The sequence below is a fragment of the Orcinus orca genome, chromosome 9 (genome assembly GCF_937001465.1).
Source record: "Orcinus orca chromosome 9, mOrcOrc1.1, whole genome shotgun sequence".
NCBI classification, from domain to species: Eukaryota; Metazoa; Chordata; class Mammalia; order Artiodactyla; family Delphinidae; genus Orcinus; species Orcinus orca.
This window is the reverse complement of record NC_064567.1, coordinates 55739396-55761614: the sequence shown is the minus strand read 5'-3', so window position 1 is coordinate 55761614 and position 22219 is coordinate 55739396. Positions and strand designations below refer to the sequence as shown.

General features: G+C 37.9%; 1 protein-coding gene across 7 annotated transcripts in view; it reads right to left on the bottom strand.

The window, feature by feature from the left end:
- Positions 1–6692: 6692 nt before the first annotated feature.
- The window catches only part of ANKIB1 (ankyrin repeat and IBR domain containing 1), a 159358-nt gene continuing 143831 nt past the window's right edge, over positions 6693–22219 (bottom strand). For 4 of the 7 annotated variants that reach the window (XM_049714739.1, XM_004265609.4, XM_033420491.2 and 1 more), the window contains 8 exons: positions 21400–21486; positions 21244–21310; positions 19047–19192; positions 17510–17688; positions 16626–16677; positions 12749–12863; positions 10220–10353; positions 6693–9862 (listed from right to left, as the gene is read on the bottom strand). In XM_049714739.1, the coding sequence (XP_049570696.1) occupies positions 9122–9862; positions 10220–10353; positions 12749–12863; positions 16626–16677; positions 17510–17688; positions 19047–19192; positions 21244–21310; positions 21400–21486 (1521 nt within the window). In that variant the 3' untranslated portion in view covers positions 6693–9121. The remainder of the gene's footprint in view (positions 9863–10219; positions 10354–12748; positions 12864–16625; positions 16678–17509; positions 17689–19046; positions 19193–21243; positions 21311–21399; positions 21487–22219) is intronic. The other 3 variants (XM_033420493.2, XM_033420492.2, XM_049714738.1) reach the window with 3 other exon arrangements.

Sequence of the window (22219 nt, the reverse complement as noted above, 5' to 3'; positions counted from 1 at the left end):
CATACGGCCAAGCCTGGCTCGTGCTGAAAAGAGGGAAGGAGGGATGTCTGTGAAGACATACAGAGGTTACCACACCATAAGCCCTTCTATTTTAAAATACTTAATTTTTTTGTCAAATGACAGTGAGCATTCAGTAAATGTTAGCTGTAGCTGTTAGATATTTTTAGTTCCACTGTCACATTGCAAAACTTTCTGGCAGACGTTTCTGATTTTTATAAATTCAAAAGGTGAGCTACATAACTACATATTTACAAACATTTGTAAGATGCTCATTACTTTGTGGAAGTTTTCCAGGCACTATTTAAAGCTGTAAGCAACATCCCTCTACGTGAATAAAACTGATTACTGAAACCCATATTTACTCCATCCTCTTCTCTTGATTTGGACATTTGGTGGGAATATTTTGGCATCTGACTTTTTTTAAGAGTAAGAGAAACTATAAAGAATTCTGCCTTTCTCTTGGATTCCAGAGTCAGACTGGAGAAGTAAATTCTATCTTGGGAGATCTCTGTTTCTATCTCAAACTATCTGTGTGCTCCAAGGGGAGCCTTTTGGGTCTGAACCACTTCAGTGTCTGGCAGGAAGATAAGAAGGGGCCATTTCCAGCATGGATGAATTGTGCAGGGGGGAGGATGGGGAAATTAGATGAACTCTTCTGGTCTCTCTAGTATTTATCATAGAGCTTTATTTCAAAATTTAACTGAACATACAGATCTCAAGTAAGACATATGGACTTAAGTACAAACAATATAGTCACATACATCTACCTGACTTTTTGATTACATATTTCAGATTAGCCCTATCTCCACTATTTTAGTAGAGTTTCTTTATTGTGTTTATGATCTCTTATTACTACCAGTAAAATCCTGAAGATGGGCGTAACCTCTGAAATGTGAGCAAGTGGAAGAGAAAGGGACTTTTCAGCCACCCAGCAAAAAATCTAGGAGGACCCTCTAAAGCTCCTGGGTCAGGATATCTTAAAAAACATCACCATCTGTACATACACCTGCCAAAGTCATGGTGAATTAATTCCATACAAGAAAGCAAATTCAGCTGGGAAGCTTGAGATTTTGCATATTCTTTTGGCATCAAGACAACCTTCCTGCATATAATAGGGACACACTGGCCAATCTGTTTCTCCATTGAAGTTTCTGCCATCCCCACACCACATTAGGCATTTCTCTTGTCTCAGCAATGCTCCCAGCCACACACAGCCCACTGTGAGTCTACTGTATGTGCCATCATATAGCAGTGCTGACTTGATTAAAAGAAATTCTACTGCTTCTACGACAACCTTTTGATTTCTGCATTTAGTAAGGACTCTGAGAAAGACATACCTTTTACGGTCAGTCTATCAAATGAGTAGATTACTTTGTTCTCAGTGACAGAAATTCACCTTTTGAGAAGAGAGTCCATGATTTGAAAATCTGTCAGGAGTGGTCCCAAATCCAGTGATGGGTAGCACATCTGTAAATCAATCCAAGATGTCCATAATGGGGCAATCGAAACTTAAAGAAAATCCATAGAAAAATTTAGGTTATACTTTCTATAATGCTCACAAATCCTGGGCCTATAAGTTACTTTTTTCTTATCCCAAATGGGTATTCCCTCATCCAGCTTTAGGCATGGTTTGCTGAGCAAATCTATCTATACACAAGTGGACCCTAGTGAAACTACTCATGTTAAAGGCTAGTAAGCAGTTAGCCATGGCTTTTTTAAAATCAGTATGCCACTTTGCACTCATAGGTTCAAAGAATATCAATGGCCAAAATGCTGTGGCATATGTTTGACATTACTATCAAGACGAATGTTGGCAGTTTCAGTATCTTTTGCTTAATCAAATTCCTTGAAACAGCTCAATCAACTGCTGAAGATGTCATCAATGGTTTCCAAGTCGTAGCACTATTGATAGCTTGTAATGCACTAAGATAACATTTATCTGATTGTTGCTGTAAAGCAAGGGTCAGCAAACATACGACACACACCAAATTTAGCCTGCTATCATTTCATTTTTTAAAATTTTGTTTTGAATTATAGATTCACAGGACGTTGCAAAGATAATTCAGAGAGGCCATGTGTACTCTTTACCCAGTTACCCCCAATGGTTATCTCTTACATAATGTACAATATCAAAACCAGGATACTGACATTGTGTACAATATGTATGTATATTTCTGTCATTTTATCACATGTAAATTCATGTAACCCCCATTGTAACCAAGATACAGACAGTTGCATCACCACAAAAATGTCCCTTTTTCTACCCGTTTATAGCCACACACATACACCTCTCTTCCCCCCAACATCCCTAACTCCTGATAACCACTAATTTGTTTCCATCACTATTATTGTCATTTAAAAAATGTTAAATGGATGAAATCATACAGGACGTGACATTTTGAGATTGGATTTTTTTTCACTCAGCATAATGCCCTTGAGATCCATCCAAGTTGTTGGAATTTGTGTCACTAGTTCACTCCCTTTTATTGCTGAGTAGTATTCCATTGCATGGATATATCACAGTTAATCATTCCCTTACTACAGGACATTTTGGTAGATTCCAGTTTTTGGCATAAAGCTGCTATGAACAATTGTGTGCAGGTTTTTGTGGACCTAAATTTTCACTTCTCTGTGATAAATGTCTAGGAGTGCAAATGCTCGGTCATATGGTTAGTATATGCTTAGTTTTTAAAGAAACTACTCAACTATCTTCCAGGGTGGCTGTATCACTTTACATTCCCACAGGCAGTGTATGAATGACCCAGCTTCTCTGCAACCTTGGCAGCATTTGGTGTTGATGCTACTAATCATTTTAGCCATCCCGATAGGCGTGTAGTGTCTTGCTGTGATTTAAATTTGTATTTCCTAATGGATAGTGATGTTAAACAACTTTTCATGTGCTTATTTGTTTGCCATACATCCTCTTTGGTGAAATGTTTCTTCATGTCTTTTGTCCATTTTATATTGGATTGTCTGTCTTTTGTTTAGTTTTGAGAGTTCTTTATATATTCTATATGTGTGGTTTGCAAATATTTCCTCCCAGTCTGTAGCTTGTCTTTTCACCTTCTTCATTAGGTCTTCTGCAGACAAAGCTTTAAATTTTGATGACGTCCAATTTATCAATTTTTTCTTTTATGGATCATGCTTTTGGTATCAAGTGTACTTTTTCTTTTCCAAAATAGTTTTAGCTGTTTTAGTTCCTTTGCCTTTCCATATTTTTAGAATATTTCTAAATTTTAGAATTATCTATAGCTATAAGAAAATGTTGCTGGGATTTGGTAAAGTTGCTGCCAAGCAATTGAACCAAACCCGGGCAGTCTGTGAACTGAGACACCCCCCCCACCTCCCACTAAGCCAGTGGCTTTGCTTTAGGCAGTGAAGATATACACAAAATATCCCCCAAAGGTAGCTACTAATTTTTCATGTAGAATTAAGATACTTGCTGCTACAGTCAGGCTAGCTGTGATCTCTAATATACCATTTGTTTGACTTGCAAGGCCTGTTGGGCCCATGTTAATTCTCCAGTGCCAGGTGACCCACCCTGAAGTGGAGATGTCACATCAGTGAGTCCCAAGGCTTCCATGGGTCAGGCATTCAGTTTCAAGAAGAGCCTAAGAGCCAGTTAATAGCTGCCTTTCTCCAAAATGGTGTACTAGGTGGCTGCGTCAGGCAGGTGGCAGTGTTGTGCTGGGAAATGGCTTGAGCACTTGTGCTGCCACCAAGTCTTTAACACATGGAATGATTTTACTTTCTCCTCTTGGAATTCTACATTGTTTCTGTTGGACCACCAGAGAGGGGACAAAGAGGCAGAATGGCGAGTGATTTATGCTCCACTCTAACCTCTCTACATGTAGCAGTCCCTACTGGGAGATGCCCCACCGATAATTATGAGACAGGTAACTGTGGGCACATAATCGTCAATTCTATTAAACATTCAGATTTGGGAGCTGCATTATATTCAATCAGCCAAAGGGCCCCACCCACAAGGGAAGCCTCCCTTCCCCTCTATGGAGTGTGTCCAAATTCCTTTCTCCCGGCTGAATAGTCTAAAGTGCGTGAGTCACGAGCTACATACATCAGGTGGCAAAAGGATGCCGGATCACCTTGTCCCTCGGCTGAGAGGGTAAGGAGCCCAAGAGATGGGGGAGGCAGGTCTGTGGCGAGTACACTTAATTGTTGGCCTGTTATCCCCCCCTTAGCCCCTCGCTCCAGGGCCAGTGCCTGAACACTGGCGCAAATACTTCTCCTACAACACAGTGGTGACGCACGTCAACATGCAGAGAGAACAGGGCCCACGGGCTTCTTTCTTCCCCACATACACCTCCGCAATTACCTGGAGTCCTTGGCACCTTCTGTCCCTCCTGCACCCAGCGCTTCATCCTCACATCCTCACTGCCGTCAGGGGTCAGGGGTCATGGGCCAGGGCATAAGGGTAGCCTGATCTGCACTTGTGGGCAAGGCTTTGCAGTCACTTTTGCATCTGAACAGTGCTGGACTGCTTGTAGCCCAACCACATGAACTTCTCATGTTTTTGGTCCACTCAAAGTTCTCAATCAAAGAGCACGGTTCTTACTGCTGATGCCGTTTAGTTCACATCTGGGGGCTCCCTGATTCAGCAGCCACAGCCATACTGCCTTTCAGGTAGGGCCACAAGAATTGCTGTTTTGTCATGAAAACTTTCCTTCCTGTCTGCCTGCAGGAGTTAGCAACAATCAAGGCACCATTCCCACAGGACAGCTTGTTTCAACTCTACTTCTTTTCGTTAAGCCTGTAAACATTAGCTCAACTCCTGTTCAGTAAAAGGTAGGACAGCGGGAGCCCTTATCCTTCCCCCACCTCTTAGCTATCTCTTGAGTGAGAGCATTCACTACCAGACAGATTCCAGGGAGTCTTACATTCTCAAACCTGGCCCAACGGTTCCTCTTCTACAAAATCATGTCTCTTTCAGCATTCCATTCCTCGCTGCCAAAATTGTCAGGTCTGGGATTTGATTTTATCCAGTAAGTTAGCCTGTCAGAGTTTCGTGGATGCTGACAGAAGACACAAGACCCTGGGTCAGAGGCAAAGACCTTTATCACTCAGGGCACAGCATGCAGAATGCATGTCAGCATACTTGTGCCAGTTCCTCAAGTCCCCAGTTCCACAGGGGCAACACAATGGGTCTAGATGAATGCCAAGTGTGCAGGGGGTTTGTGTCGCAGCCGTGGAACAATGTGAGGAATCCAACGCGTCGACAGCAAGCCTGCTCTTTGTCCTCAAGCTTACTACATAAATCCTGAGGAGTGGTCCAGGCAAAACTCTTGTCAGGGCTTGCAGTCTTAGCACCCCGAGCAAGCACATAAGAAGCCCAGGAGAACTGGACTGTCTCATCTAGTAACTATCCTTCTCTATATTGTATTTTCTTCACTCCTTCATGAATATCTCTCTCAGCCTGTCTGTAAACTGATGCCTCGTGCAGGCTAGGCCATTATGCAACGGCTGGCTAAGAGATGATATATAGTCTGATCAGGAATATTTTCAAATTACAGTTTTAAAGACAAAAGAAGAAGAATTTCTTCAAAAGTTTTGCCATCACTAAGTTTGTCAGCCACCTGTCAGTCCTAAGTGCAACAGAGAGCTAAATTTGGGAAACTTTTCTGGTCCATCTTTCTTTAAGAAGTACGACTACTCCCAGTTCCTAAAATAATGACAGTCATGTAATAATGTAGAAAGAGCCACTTACATCTTTCTATAAAGAAATCTATTCTAGAGAGAAGGGGATAATGATTGACAAGGCAGTAACATACTGTTGCTAAGGTGATGACCTAGGAACTATGCCCATAGTCCAGGGCTGAGATACTACTACTCAGCCCAAGAGCCAAGCACATGAACACTTTTCTCCTATGGAGTTTTTGTTTCAGCCTTAAAAAAAAGAAAAAAAAAAACACCCAAATTTGTATTATCATGTAATATTTAGATTCCAAGATTTTACTCTTTAGTGATTTACTAACTATAACTTCTAAAATTATGACCAAACTTCAATAAGTCTCAGATTTCAATTCATAATAGGTAAGCAACAATATTTGAGGACTAAAAAGGGAAGAAAAATGAGATCAGTGGCTGCAATAAACATGCATACGGACATTGGAGCTAAGCTTGAGATCCACACAATGAAAGGCACAAATAAGACTACAACTCTTGGTGGTTATCACGGGCACATCCTGTGAAGCACCAGCCGGCGGCCTGGAACTTGTGCCTGTGCACATTGAAGTACAGATGCCGAGGGCTGTTGTAATAACTCAGATGGGAACAAATAACAAAATGATTGAGAAGCAGGCATTTCTATTCATATGGCATAAGAAATTTTCCTATCCTAAGCATTTCACAAAATATCTTAAAATTCTATTTTTCTGTATGTTTCTATTAGAGATTTCAAGGAAAAATCACAACACTTTTCTTCTGAAATCTACAGTGATAAAAAATAATGATTGTTGAAGTCACAGTGTTTTAACGCATTGTCATGCAATGTTTTGGACTTATCTCTGGGGTATAAAATGCTCAGTAAGTGGGCTAGTGGAAAAAATATTAGGAATTAATCTATTACATGTAAGAACCAAATCAATCCCATCATACTGGAGGGAATTTAACTTGAAAAAGATCAGCTTCCTGACTTGGTTAAACAAAGTCTATAATGTAATGAGACAAAAGTGAAGTAGTTTAAGTAATAAATGTTTAATCAAAGAATTTTACATATTATTAACAGCATTCATTTGGCTAAACATCTACACGTTTGTAGAATCCTACTGTATATAAAGTGGGAATGTATCAAGTATAGACTATGAAAGTGCAAATAACAAGTCAAGGTTAGAGTAATTTTTTTTTTTACATTATAAAATTAACTTGTTTACAAAATAGGCTTTGCCAAACTTTATTTGCGAATTGTAAAGTCAATGACTATGTTTTTAAAATATGTACCAAGGAAATACAAATTGGATAATGATCGTTTTCATGCTCAGGAGAGAACACCACAGAAACACAGGGTACTGCACAAGTGAGAGGAACCAGAACCCACGGCTATACTGTCCGCACAAAGGGCACTCTTTCTCACCTTACTGCAGCTTTGCAAGGCGCCTCAATGTGATACAAAGACTCTTTCTATTGAAAAATTAAAACTTGATCTAAAAACTGATTGGTGTTGATATTTTCAACCCAAAATAAATTTGTAAAAAAATCCTTTAATGGACTATTTCAGTTTAATATACAGTAATACACTGCAGATAAACCTAATATTTTCCCCAACTAATTTTAAAAGGGATTGATATCAGTGTTTCTGATAATTGGGGATATAAAAACTAATGTGGACTTCTGATATCCATGGCATAGGAGCAATTCCCACACAGTTTATCCTAAGGGAACAGGGGAATATTAAATACTCTAATATAATGTCTGAGCCATACGGTTTAAAGTACAAGAAAATTTCAAAAGCGGGGTTTGGGAAAAAAAGTAATCGAAAACCACAATTACAACTCATGTGGATATAAATACTAATATAACCTTTTACCCAGCCCAGGACTTGCCTGTACAAACTTGGTACTGAAATTTTGGTATCTGTAGATTTCTGATAAGAATCTGGCAAAACATTAAATGGAGTATTACGTATCTATTTTGCTTATGTTACGCTAGTTTTGATAATATGTAAGTAAAACAGCCATTCCAACAGTTTATTCTAGTTTTAATTACACACTGTACCATTGTATCTTAATTACAACTAGGACCAGTATTTTCTTCACAGTAAGACACTGATAACTAGGAAGTTGATTTTTTTCAACACTAAACAGTAATCACACAGCAAATGAGTATTGTGCAATACAACAAACACGTCAGCATTTGCGATTTAGGCAAACAAACTGATTGAACATTTAGTTGTTATATTTACTGTAAAGGCAAGGCCATGGGTGGTTTTATGGAGGTCTTTGCAATTCACACAGCATAGTTACTTCGGAAGAGACACTGAAATCTGAATTACTTAACTGGCAACTATCCATTTAGGTTAGGCAAAGGCACGGTAACATGTTGTGCAGGATGTTTTATTGAGTTTTTTAATAATTGTGGGATTTACTATAACTCATGAAAACTCCACTTTTTTTCTATTTTATAAAACACTTACCATTAAAAGTAATTGCACCCATTAGTAATTAGAATGCACTGTAAAATTGTGAAAACAAAGAACTATGATTGCACTTCCAATAAAGTGTCTCTTAAAATACAGCACCGCTGTTGCTAATCAACTGTACTTTAATATTAAAATAAACTGTATTTAACAGCAGCATTAGATTTTGTTAACTTAAGCTACAGGCTACATTTATTTAAATGCAGTCTCCATGGCAACAAAAGCCCATTAAACTCTGGAATATCATTGCTACCAAGTGGCACCTTTTACTTCTGAGAAGGCTGAGACTGCTCTGGAGCCCTCCAGGACACCGCACACCTGAACGCCTTGTTAGCGCACGAGTCAGAGTTTGGCACAAGTGGACTATAAATAGACATGAAAAGAGATCTTTGATTCATGTGAAAATTAAAATGAATTACACTGTGGTAGATGCTGCACTAAAGAGAAGCCTTGGATACCTCAATTCACACTGCTCAGACAAAAAGGAAGAAAGAAAGTTACGGAAGAGCACAAAGAAATTGAGGAATGAAATGTTATTAGATCTGTCCAAAATAACTTCTAAAATGAAGAAAACTTTCATTCTTTTAAAAAGGAAAAACCACCCAAGGATTGGAGAGTAAGCCTTTAATTTAAATGTTCAATTTAAGTATTGCTGACCTTAGGCTAAACAGAGGACTGCATTTTCTTAAAATGTGGAATCTAACCTATTTATTTCATTTGTGTTTCTCTCTCCCACTCTTCTGTTCGTCAGCAAAAAGGGGAAAAGCTATCCAATTAAATACAAAAGAAATTAATTCCCTGTAAGGTTAAAATCAGAAATGAAGCTACCATTCAAGGGAACTCCTTTGTATTTAATTCTAATGTCAGTGGTTTATAATTAGTTGGAATTAAGTGTATCAAATCTCTATAAAGCATATTCCACTAGCATACCATCTGTACCTGCAATTGATTTAGAGCCCCGAGGTGTGCAGCTCACACTAAATGTACTTGTTCAGGCCAGTCACTTGAGGTTTGAGGTGTTTGACTTGAAACATCAGAACCATCCCCCTTGTTGGCTGCCTCATTACCACTGTCGCCAGCTTGAGATGCTGTTTCCCCAGCCAGAATGTTTCCTTCCAAAGGATTTTCTTCTTCTATTTGGGTTCCTCTACCTTCACTGACCACAGCATCTTCAAACACTGAATCTTCTGGCAGCATCAGTTCCACATCCCTCACACCTTCTGACTCATCTTTGACACAGGGGAGCTGGGAATCTGCACTGATTTCTGTAGCTGCTGGAGGAATCAGGGCGATACTCTGAGGGTTCATGTCATGAAACCAAGCCATAATATTGCCAAGAAGATTGTCATTGATGTTGGCGTCCTGGCCAGCTGAGTCAGGGTCACTGGATGAGGGATAGAATTCACTTCTCACCTCACTGAGAGGGTGTGAACTCAGGGTGTCAGTTGAAAATGGGTCACTTTCTGCTCCTAGTCTCATGAGGCTGTTACCAAGTTCCAACAGCTCAGAACTGCTCAATGCAGCCCGAGGGCTATCTGTGTTCCTGGGGACGGAGTCCAGCCTGGAAGGTAAAGAGGTGCCTATCGCTCCTAATGATGCTTCATTACTGAGAAAGTCTCTATTTTCTTCATTGATGGCTAGCCCAGATTCTTGCAGAGATAATTGTATTGCAAGAAGTATATTGGGATCGTCTTCATCCAAGGAACTCAGAGCCTGAGGCAACAGAAAGTAAAATTACTTTAAAATTTAAAAGGAAAAATGATTGAACCCAGTGAGGTCTACCACTGTTCTTTTACCAAACAGATAATTAATAGTACCTGTATATTTATACAGAAGAATTATCTGACCTACTCAAATCTTATTTTAATTTTCTCCTTGTGGATGCTAAAGGGAAAAAAATTTACTTAAGGTAAATCTGAAATAGAAGAATCTTTCCCTATAGTACATCTCTGAAGCAAAGATTTTAGAATGGAAGGAAGGAAAAGGAAAGCAACAGAAGTAAAAATAGGAAGCCAGGCTAAACAGAGAAAGAGCAAAAGCAGGGGCAACGAGGCTGCCCAGAAAGGCTACCTGAAGAGAGTCCTGGTTCTCAGAGTGACTGGCGGGGGTGTAGTCGTGCAGAGAAGAGCTGTGCAGTGCGCTCATAGACGCAGAACTTACCACGGAGGTGCCAGGCCTGTGGCCACCGCCACCTTCCGGGATATCTGTTTCAAAGCAAGTGGTGCCAGAGATAATTTAGTCATACAAGATCTCATACATCTTTTTATTTAAATTGATGATTTCTCTTTGAGGGCTGGTGAAAACCTGTGTTCACAAGTTCACTTAATCTTTCAGAGATTTCTCATCCATATTTGTCTCATCATAAACAGCAATATATATCTAACACTATTACTTCAAATCCATGATCGTTCTTCATATTTTTGCTTGCATTATAAATGGTTCTATTCACAAATACAAGTGCTACCAAGTGCTCTTTTTTTTCCCCTTAAGCAATAAGAAAGATGTTTTAGTTTTCAGAGTTCTTAAAACTACAGAAGGACTTCCCTGGTGGCGCAGTGGTTATCTGCCTGCCAATGCAGGGGACACAGGTTCGATCCCTGGTCTGGGAAAATCCTACATGCCGCAGAGCAACTAAGCCCATGTGTCACAACTACTGAGCCTGTGAGCCACAACTACTGAGCCCGCGTGCCTCGAGCCCATGCTCTGCAACAAGAGAAGCCACTGCAATGAGAAGCCCATGCACCGCAAGAAGGAGTAGCCCCATCTTGAGGCCTGTCGATCCTGATTTATTAAAGATGATCTGCTGACACCATAGTTCGAAGATTTTCAATTAATAATTTAATATTTAAAGCTGATAATTAATATAATTCATCTTTAACACCAGAAATTAAAAAAAATGTTGCTAGGAGAACTGAGGCTAGGAGAAAAAATATTTCATGAACACAATAACAGTAATCAACAGCTACAATTTATTGAGTGCTCACTAGGTGCTATTAGTACTTGAGGGTTTTACACTTATTATCTCATTTAATGCTCACAATAAGCCCACAAAGTGATACTATTATTACTGTTTTTTTTTTTTTAAAATATTTTATTTATTTATTTATTTGGCTGCCTCAGGTCTTAGTTGCGGCACCCAGGCTCTCTAGTTGTGGCACGCCGGCTCTAGAGTGCGCAGGCTTAGTTGCCCCGAGGCATGTGGGATCTTAGCTCCCCGACTAGGGATCAAATCTACGTCCCCTGCATTGGAAGGTGGATTCTTAACCATTGGACCACCAGGGAGGTCCCTATTCTTTAGAATGAGGAGACCAAAGCTTGGAGAGGGTAAGTGACTTGACTAAAGTTTCACACTGATATGCAGCAGAGCTGGGGTCATGAACTCAGGTCTGTCTGACTCCACAGCCCATGTATTATTTTTTCCTCCCCCTCCAGTCAAGGCTTTACTGGCGCCCCTGTTGCAGCAGCGGGGAGCGAGAACAAACAACAGGTTCCCTAACAAACAACAGATTCCCTTGCTTGCTCGCTCCCCAAGGGGAGGTGAGCTTGTTCCTTATATGGGGGGGGGTAGGTGTGTGTCCAGTGGTGTGTGTGGGGGGGTGGCTTAGGTGTTTTGCCCACCCCTCTGGGGGTGTTGAGTGCAGGTGGCATGCGCAGTACCCTGCCTTTGCTCCCAACACCCTGTTTTTGCTCCCCGCTATTCAGAAGTAGCAGTTGAGTTTTTGGGTCTTTTGTTTCTTTTTGTCCATAATTTGTCCCAACTGTACATGCACGCAGTTATTTTTAGTCCCATATAGTTTCTTTGTTTTGTTGCTCAGAGAGAGGTATGTCCAGGTGCAAGCATTGCAGCACTTCAGCAAGGGGACCTAGGTCCCAGCCTGTCTTTTTTTTTTTTTTCGGTACGCAGGCCTCTCACTGCAGCGGCCTCTCCCGTTGCGGAGCACAGGCTCTGGACGTGCAGGCTCAGCGGCCATGGCTCACGGGCCCAGCTGCTCCGCGGCATGTGGGATCTTCCCGGACCGGGGCACGATCCCGTGTCGCCTGCATCGGCAGGCGGACTCTCAACCACTGCGCCACCAGGGAAACCCCTGTCTCATTTTTAGTGCTTTTTTTTTTTTTGCCACCCATGTATCTTTCTGGTGAAATTGATGCTGGCTAAGGGGCCAGCTAGGGGATCTCAGTTCTCTCCACATGATCTCTCCATACTATCTCTCCACATTGGCTACTTTGGGCTTCCTCATAGCATTCTGGCTTGGTCCCAAATATAAGTGTCCCAGATGAAGAAAGAAAGAAAAGCAGAAACTATATCCTTTTTGTGACTTAGCCTCAGAAGTCACATAGCATCTTTTTTTGACTGTACTTGATGTACAAAGACCAGAGTCCATGTGAGAAGTTATGGGATAAAGGACACAAAGGGAAGCCATTAACTGCACGGCGCATGTTCTTAATCGCCCTGGTTTTCTGTATCCTGTGACATTAGAAGCATCTGCATGTTGACTGTATATCTAAATTACAAACTGTTTCACAAATATTTAGATTAGCCACTTTTAACAATAAATGCAAGAGAACTAAGATTAAAACAAACCCAACTCAAGAACTCACCTAAAGTGCTTTCACTTGGCTCATCAGGGTCTGGAGGATTACTAAGCATACTGTGCACATCTCCTCGACGGCGTTGTTGTCTGTGCCTCCTCCGATACTGAAATTCAGCATATTCCTGCATAAACCAAAGGTTATAAAATACAGGAGAGCATGCAAATTTTTAAATGCAAATAAAACAAACAATACACTTTTTTTCTAGGAAAAAAATGTGTGATTTTATATACATATTATAAAATCACTTGGCTTTAGAAAAAGAAACTGCAGGTATTGCCATGCCAAGGAAACAGAAATGGTAAAATGGAAAAAGAAAAAATTTTAAATAGCCATTATAATTGTCTGGATAAATTGGGGATACTTGCAAGCTCCAATGCTAGATCATAACTGAGCCTTATTTCATATGCCTGGGTCTTGTTATCTAATATTATAAATAATACCAGAATGATTTTACTAATAAAAGTTAGGCCCTCTCTGGAGGTCTGGTTTTAAAAAAAATGACTGTGATATATGCAACAGAAAATAAAAGAAAAAGATAAAATAAAGAAAAGCACTAACAGTTAAGTGCTTGTTAGATTGTTGGATTCTGTATTCTTTGGGACTACTACATACCATACTCACATCAAAGAAGAATATGAGGTTACCTTTAAAATAAGATGTTACTTGGCTTCCTTCCTATATTAGTTAATATGTGGGGTTATCTACAACCCAGGCAGGGGGAAGTGTTTTCTCTTTAGCATACGGGAAGAACACAGATTTGGGCAGATGTCCCTGAGTTTATTTTATATTTGTGATAATAGTTTAAAGTGGGTTTGCTATCACCAGAGGCAGAACCTGGGCCTACCTGCTATTATCTGCATACAAATGCACTTTTCCAGATTTTAGAGACAGAAGAGACTAGAAGACAGGCCAGTGTGCATGACACTAGCATAAAAAGGCTAATTTTGAGAATCGTTATAGATTCTTTAAGTGATAAACACTAAAATATTCAGGTTTATGATTATCTGGTTACTCTAGAATATTCAATATGCTTATGTTGTGAAAGTAACTGGAATAAATGAAAATAAGTTTTAAAACCCCAGTAAAACTTTTACGTCATACAACTCTGGTTAAATTTATTCAAACTCCCTCATCTATGTAAGCAATTGGACCCTAATTAAAGAATGGAAGGCATTCTACCAGGTTAGAAGCAAATGAACGTAAGATACTACAAGTGCCCAGAGAGATTATTCAGGTTCTTTAAATTTACTGCTGAGCTGGGGTATCATTTCCTCTTTTCCTGGAGGCCCATGATCCAAAACTGGATGACTGTTAATGTGTCATCATGGTTCACTGGACCACTGAGGACTACCACGTTTCTCAGACAAAGATGGCAAGAAAACGTTATTTCAGTTAAGATTTATCTTTAGGGAGAATTTGTTTACTTTGTACACTTGGTGATGGTACTCTGAATTAAATAAACTATTTCTGACCATAGAATATACATATTTCCAATTGAAGAAAACTAAGTGGTTAAAAAAACCTGTAAAAGAAACGTTATATTTACAATTATTCTGCTAAAAAACTCAAATGGCATTCTCTCACCATGCAACAGGCTTTAAAAAAATTGTTTTCATAAAATTAAACTTATCTGAAAATTTCCATGGATTCCTAAGATCTTCAAGTAAGCATATGAAAAGGCTTTAGTCGGGATACTCCAAAAGGTTTGAGAGTGTTAAGGCTATAGAGAAGAGTGAGAAGTTCTAGGATTTATAGGGAAAAAAGCTTCCAGGAGTTTTTTTTTTTTTTTATAAATAATAATAGCCACCATTTATTGAGCACCAATTTTGTTAGTGACTTAAACAGATGCTTTAATCCTTCCAGAACTTCCATGGGGTAGATATCACCATCCACATTTTAAAGATGAGAAATTAAGGAAGACACAGCCTAAATAGACCTTAAGTTATAGGGCTAGACCTCAAATTCTGGTGTCCCTTAGACTTTTCGATCATGCTGTTTCCTCTGGGCTCCACTGCCTTTAAAGTGGCACAAAACAAATACTGATGCTTGTCAATGACTCACTCAATTTAGTTTAAAAAGAATAAGATGTAATTAACTTTAATGAAAAATATAAATTCAACCTAAAAGTCTACTGAAGTTGGGCAACATTATTTTTTTCAGAATCCATATGAAGGCAAAAAGCTAATTTTTATAGATATAATTTTGGCAGATACTTGATAGTCACACACATGCAGAATTTTAAAGGTTCATACTGTGTGGTAATTCTTTACATCTGCAATAAGGTTTACATAAAAGCTTGGTGTTCAATGTACCAAAGACTTTAAAGAACAGAAAACTGAAAGTGAATTAAATTATCCTTATAAAATTTATTAACTCGTAAAAAATAAATTTAAGAAAAATGTTATTTATAATTTCACAGTTTTCAATCCCAAGAGGACAAGAGCTCAATAATTTTATTTATAAGTATTCACATGTGAGGTAAAAAGCCTGCCTATATTTTTACAAAATGAAATGGTGTTAGTCATATTAGCAGACCCTCAATATTCAAGAGAAATATTTTGAAATTACTAAAGTTATTTTCAGAGCCAGAAGCCACAAGATGATGCATACATGTCCGTGAATATTCTGGTAAAGGTTTTATTTTTGCTAAATTGTGTTTCTACCTTGAAATACTGAAATCTTTGTATTCTTTTTTTTGATAACTGAAGCTTGTTTATTCCTCCTTTTAGGTGGAAGTTTTCCATACTATTCCCCAAAGCTGAAATTATACGATTACACAGAAATATTCAAGCATAGGGTCAGGTAAAGAAAAGGTTCAAAATTTGTTTTACAATAGAAATTTCATTAATATATTAAAATTTTTAAAAAAATTTAAGTGAATTTAAAATTTCTGTATCAGAGCTCTAAGTACAAACTCTTCCTCAAGTAAATCTTGTTTTGCATATATCTACCAATACAAAAGGCCACAAGGTGATTGCAAGTATCCTTAGCAGCTGAAAAGAGAAAGTATCTGATTTAAATAAACCACAGTCATTTATGGATAATAGTCAATTCCACTGTCTTTCAGTTGCAGATAACATATGGACTATAAATGATAAAGGTTTCATAGTTTGTCCTGCTGCCTTCCAAGAATTAAGTTAAAAGGTTATCATAATATAAGCATCGAATGGTATACTGTTATATAAAGAACAAGAAAGTAGAGAGAACTGCTAAAACCATTTAAAATCAGACTCAACAGTGACAGTGGCAATTTAAATCTCAGAAAATAGCAATGTGATTAAGATTTTCACTTTATCTTATTTCTATTTGCAGCAAATGTTATTTGCAGTATTAGTATTTTAAGATGGTATATCAACAACAACAACAACAATGAAAACAAGAAGAGTGTGAAAATCTTAAAGAGAAGCAGAGAGCAACTATCAAAGCATTCTTTCTGCATAAACACTAAGGTCAAGTTTCCACCTTAGTAACTGATTATAAATCAATGCTAACAGGTTGTTGCAATAACTTTAAAAAAAAGATTGTCTATTTAGATTTTTAATAAATTTGGATTGAAACAATATTACAACTAGAAATGCATTTCTAATAAATAAAATTAATATTTCTGTTAATTAAAGATATTTTCCAAAAATGTAAGCTATAAATTGGCCTTCTGACTATTCAGTAATTAAAAATAAGAGAGGGTATGCATTTAATAATGTGATGATAATCCAATGAATAGGTAAATGTAGACTCTGCTGAGGCATTATTATTATAAAAGAAAGAAAAAAACATTGCTTACAATCTCAGTAGGATATTTAGAATAGATGAGGGTGCAAACGCAAGCAGGATTGCACTAAGGAAAATTATAACTAACCAAACCAAACCCGCACAAAACAATTACCTCAGGTGATGCAAATCCTAAATATTCCCAATCCCATGTTCCACCAGCAAAGCTACAAAGAAATTAGACATACCATTTGATTTATTATCAGTACTACAAAGTACAAACAATCAGACCCTTGCCCTTTGAACGTTACTTTTAATTCCTCTGCTTGGAACTTGCTTAACCAAAGATCAACTACTGAATATAATTAAAATGATTCTTTAATTTTTTCTTTCAAATTCGACATTGCTTTATGTTTGTATAAAATGGTGGAAAAATTAAAAACCACCATGCTATACCAGAGTATTTTACAATTGCTTCTATTTTTATTTTTAGGGGTTTATGTAAAAATAAAGGTCCAAGGAATTTCTAATGCTTATAATTAATATGAATAAGAAAATATGCTTCAATTTATAATGGCAGAAATAGTATAAGAGTCTGAAATAAAACAACCAAAACTCAACTGCTCTTTAATGGATGAATACGGATCACTTAAAAAACTTTACGAATATCAGATTTCTAATTTCTTTACAACTTCTTACCAAAAAATACAAATATGACCATAACAATTTGGCAAGGCTTCCAAATTCTACATTATAAGATGTTTTTGACTATCAAAATGATGCGTTACAATACTTGTTGAATTATGAGTTCACTGAAGTGTGAAATTTACCTAGCCTAATTTAGTCTGAGAAACTATACAATGAAAAACAAAACAAAAAAATAGATATAGTACTGGGGGAAAAAAAACACCAAAAAGAAGTTAACATACTTTTATCAGCTATCCATATTTTAGGTATAAATAACTTTCAGGAATATGAACCCTAGTTGGAGAAAAAAATAAACCTGCTAGCATTTGTGGCTGGTGCTAGGATGAGTTCCATGGTGTGTATCCTTTTCACCTGCGTCTTGGAGCTTCTGGTGAGTCTGCAGGAGCAACTCCCCGAGCCACAGATGCCAGGAACTCTTGCCTCTTCTGCTGTACAAGGCATGCTGCCTTGATTATCTTGTGGCGGGGTGTGCGAAGGTAAGGCCTATTGACTTTTTGGGCAAGGTCTTCAGTGACCATCTCTAAGTCTGTCTATGTTAAGAAGAGGAAAAAAAAAATTATAGGTTGAGTGGGTTAGTCAATAGCAAATCCAGTGTCTGTCTGGTTAAATCTAACTCTTTTGAAATCAGAAATTAATCCAAATTTTATATAACTTCCAATTTAACATATGTTTCTACTTTGCACATTTTAGGAAAATAGCATTCATTCAATAGACATTTAGAGTAATGTAGTTGGTATGGATACAAAGAAGTAGTGAGTATAATATAGCAGCTGTATAAAAAAAATTTATAATTTGTCTGTGTGAAAAAGAACTAATAAATTTCAAGGCATTGTACATGTAAGTGCCTGACCACATGGTACAGACTATATGTAAATGCTGAAGGAGTGTGAAGCAAGGCAAAACCTTTGTGATTTGGGGTTAGGTCTGGAAGGCCTCATGGAGAAAATGAATATTCAGCATTGAAGGAAATGTAAGATATAAATTAGTAGAGGGGAGTTCAAAGGGATGACATAAAAACAGTAGCAAGAGGAGAAAGTTTGGTGACTTCAAAAAAAAAGAGGAATGTAAAATGAACCTGGTCAGCTACACTGATGTCAGTTTGCTGACATGTTTTGTTTTGTTTTTTCAAGTACTCTGAAGTTTTTCAGTTGTACTGTTAAAATGAACTGGCAAATAGCAACTTTCCTATCTAGTATGTAATGTGGTTTGTTTCGTTTTTGAAGATAAAATGCCTAATTACATAATCAGAATTAGGCCAGATTTCAACCTCAACCAGTTTAAAATAAAGAAATAAATGTGGGGGCTTCCTGGCGGCGCAGTGGTGGAGAATCCGCCTGCCAATGCAGGGGACATGGGTTCGAGCCCTGGTCCGGGAAGATCCCACATGCCACGGAGCAGCTAAGCCCATGCACCACAACTACTGAGCCTGCGCTTTAGAGCCCGCGAGCCACACCTACTGAAGCCCGCGAGCCTAGACCCCAAGCTCTGCAACAAGAGAAGCCACCGCAGTGAGAAGCCCGCGCACCGGGACGAAGAGCAGCTTCCGCTCGAAGCAACTAGAAAAAGCCCACACACAGCAACGAAGACCCAACAGAGCCAAAAGTAAATACATAAAATAAAAGAAGAAAAAAGAAATAAATGTGGTAGGAAATGTTTACATAGCTCAGAACTCATTCAAATCTGCACAGTGACAAATTCAAACATAAAGAAAATTTCAGTTTATTATTGGTAACTTTTCCTTTATTTAAAAACCATTCTGAAAACAGAAACAAAATTGTTTATTAATTACACTCAAGTAAGATAAACCTTAGTTATAAAGTGGTTGAAAAAGGAGAAAATCTGTTTTTCATAGTAACTGCATTTAAATTTAATAAAAAAGACATCTTACTTGCATGAGTTCAAAAATTTCTTTCTTTGTGCTTTTAGGTTCTAAGAAAAATCCATATGGATAAGAACACTTGAGAATGCGTCGAGTTTTTAAGAGCACATGAACTGCATCTTCGATGAAAGTGGTATCTGGACAGCCTCCTTCAGCTATAAAGTAAACCAGGCACAGTGAAAAAATTTTTTTTGCAAATACACTATTATAAAATTAAACAACTAAGTTTTCTTAAAAGAAAGAAAAAAGAACAAGGATCCCTAAGAAGAAACTGTTTGAAGTAGCTATATGATAGTATTTATTTGAACTAGACTAAAAACCTACATAAAACACTCATACGTTTTGCATTTAGGTGACGTGTATGCATTTATAAATGGAGCACACCCTGCAATAGCCCAGGAGTACTGATGGCAGTCATGAAGGAATGCATACATTGATCCTGGATTCTGTTCTCACCCTGTGAGTAAACAAATCTAGCTTTAGGTCAACTCAAAGGTTCCATGTTTTACTAAGTTTTTTAGGTTATCCCTAGCAGAATTCTACTCATTAAGAATTAGAACAAATGCCTTGCTAAGTTGCTTGCTAAAAAAAAAAAAAAAAAGCCTAATTATAAATTATGCTTCTGCAAAAACAACATTGTAAGGTAAAAGACACAACATTCTGGGGAACAACTGGGTAACTAATGCTAGTTAATAAATACTCCAGGCAGAGAAAGAGAGAAAGGGAGGAAGAGTGGTTTTATTTCTTCCTTTCCAAATCTTCTACCTTTTAATTCTTTTTTATGTCTTACTATGCTGTCTAGAACCTCCAGAAGGTTGAACAGAAGCAGTAATTTACATCTACAAATACTTATTGTATATTTAGTATGTTTTGGGCACTGTTCTAAGTATTAGAGATACGTCCGTGATGCAATAGACTGTAGAACCTGTGAGGACTTTTTCTTTCAATTTTTACTGTGGACAATAATACTTCAAGAGTTTGGTATTGGCTTGATATAGTTATGTCATTACTACAGTCTAAGAACTAGTAATTAACAAGGAGACTAAGCTGCTACTGATGCTTTTTGTCCCACTCTAATTTATTTAACTTATGGTTATTGTTTTAATTAGGAAGTTATCCTCATGAAAATGGTGTTAGTACTCATTACTTTTATAAAATGGAGCAAACACAAGGGTAATTGATTCCATTTCAGGCTTAAAACCTTTTATATATAAGCTGTGATTATTTAAAAAATGTGACTTTTTAGGGACTTCGCTGGTGGCACAGGGGTTAAGAATCTGCCTGCCAGTGCAGGGGACATGGGTTCGAGCCCTGGTGTGGGAAGATCCCACATGCCGCAGAGCAACTAACCCTGGGCACCACAACTACTGAGCCTGTGCTCTAGAGCCTGCAAGCCACAACTACTGAAGACTGCGTGCCTAGAGCCCGTGCTCTGCAACAAGAGAAGCCACCGCAATGAGAAGCCTGCGCACTGCAACGAAGAGTAGCCCCTGCTCGCCACAACTAGAGAAAGCCCGCACGCAGCAACGAGGACCCAAAGCAGCCAAAAAAAAAAAAAAGCCACTTTTTAAAACAAACATGCCAGAACCTGTACTCTGTGTGGTCACTGAGATATTATATTTTAATTATGTAACTAGTATTCAATCCATTTTTAGGAATGTTCTTTTTGAACTTCCATTTTAGGAACCATAAGTAAGCCCTATCTCATGACTTTGCTTTTTGACTCCAATGTCCGCTATTTACCAGTGACATGATTTCTCCCAAAACTGTACTTGACTTCTATTCTATACTAGGCACTCTGCTAAATTTTCTCAAGAATCTTTGGGAATTCAGTTACATGACAATTTGATGGCTTGTGAATCTTGCTCCTTTGACTAGGTCAGGGATGCCTTTTTGGGCCCATTCACTTTTCCCAACATTGTAGAGCATCATCAGCAGTGGCACAGAGTAAGCAAACCCACAATGTGTGTTTATCTGCCAGCAGCAGAGCTTGCACTAAGAGGAGCAGGTGACGTAAGCAAGGTGGAAAATCTTACCAGAGGCCTCAAATGCTAAACTACACTCTGGGCTTCTGAAAACTCCAAACTGCCAAATGAGCAAATGGAGATAAGGTATTCTTTTAAGGGTCTTAAACTCCTACCAATGAAGTGACTTAAGCATGACAGCTATTTTATGTTAATTATCACACATATCACTTATAACTTACTTTCTTTGAGAGCTCTACTCAATTGCTCCATCTTTTCTTTGGCTGTTTTAAGAAGGCGTTGTTCTAACTAAAAGAATAGAAATAAATAAATATATCATTTTCTTTATTTATTCACAACAGTAGAGTTTAGCACATTTGAAATGATTTGGGACATACCTGATAGCTATGTTCATGATTTTTAAATCTTGTGTAGTAGTGCATAAATCTGTCAAGTTCCTGAAATCGTTTGTGTTTTTTCTCAGCCTAGGAAATGAAAGTCCACAAATGAGCTATTAAAATTGTTTTTTCTGATCACTTCAAAATTTTATTAGTAACAGATAGTAGTGCATACAGATTTATCGATTATTTTGTTGAGAAAATAATAACCAATACATTTTAAACGCTTCCCAGAACAAAGTCTTGTATTTGTATTCTCTGTGACAAACCACTGAATCCGCAATTCCCAGAGTGTAAGGCAAATATGTCTCTCAAACCTTATGTTCATTAGATCTTCAATGTTTTATTATGTTGTTTATTGCTATGGACTGAAATGTGTCCCCCATCAATTCATATGTTGAAGGTGTAACCCCCAATGTGACTATATTTAGAGATAGGGCCTGTGAGATGATAAAGGTTGAACAAGGTGATTAGGGTGGAGATCTAATCCAATAGAGCTGGTGCCCTTATAAGAAGAGGAAGAGACAACAGAGATTGCTCTCTCTCCTTCCTGTGAGGACATAGCAAAAAGATAACTGTCTATAAGCCAGGAAGAGAGTCACTGCCAAAAACCGAATTGGTAGAAATCTTGATCTTGGACTTCCTAGTCTCAAGAACTATGAAAAATAAATTTTTCTTGTTTAGGCCACTCAGTCTATGGTATTTTGTTATGGCAGCCAAGCAGACTAAGATACTTATTATATACAATAACATAATATATTGTTGATATAATGTTAAAAATTTTTTTAAGTCATTTTAGAGACATGCTGGGATATACGTC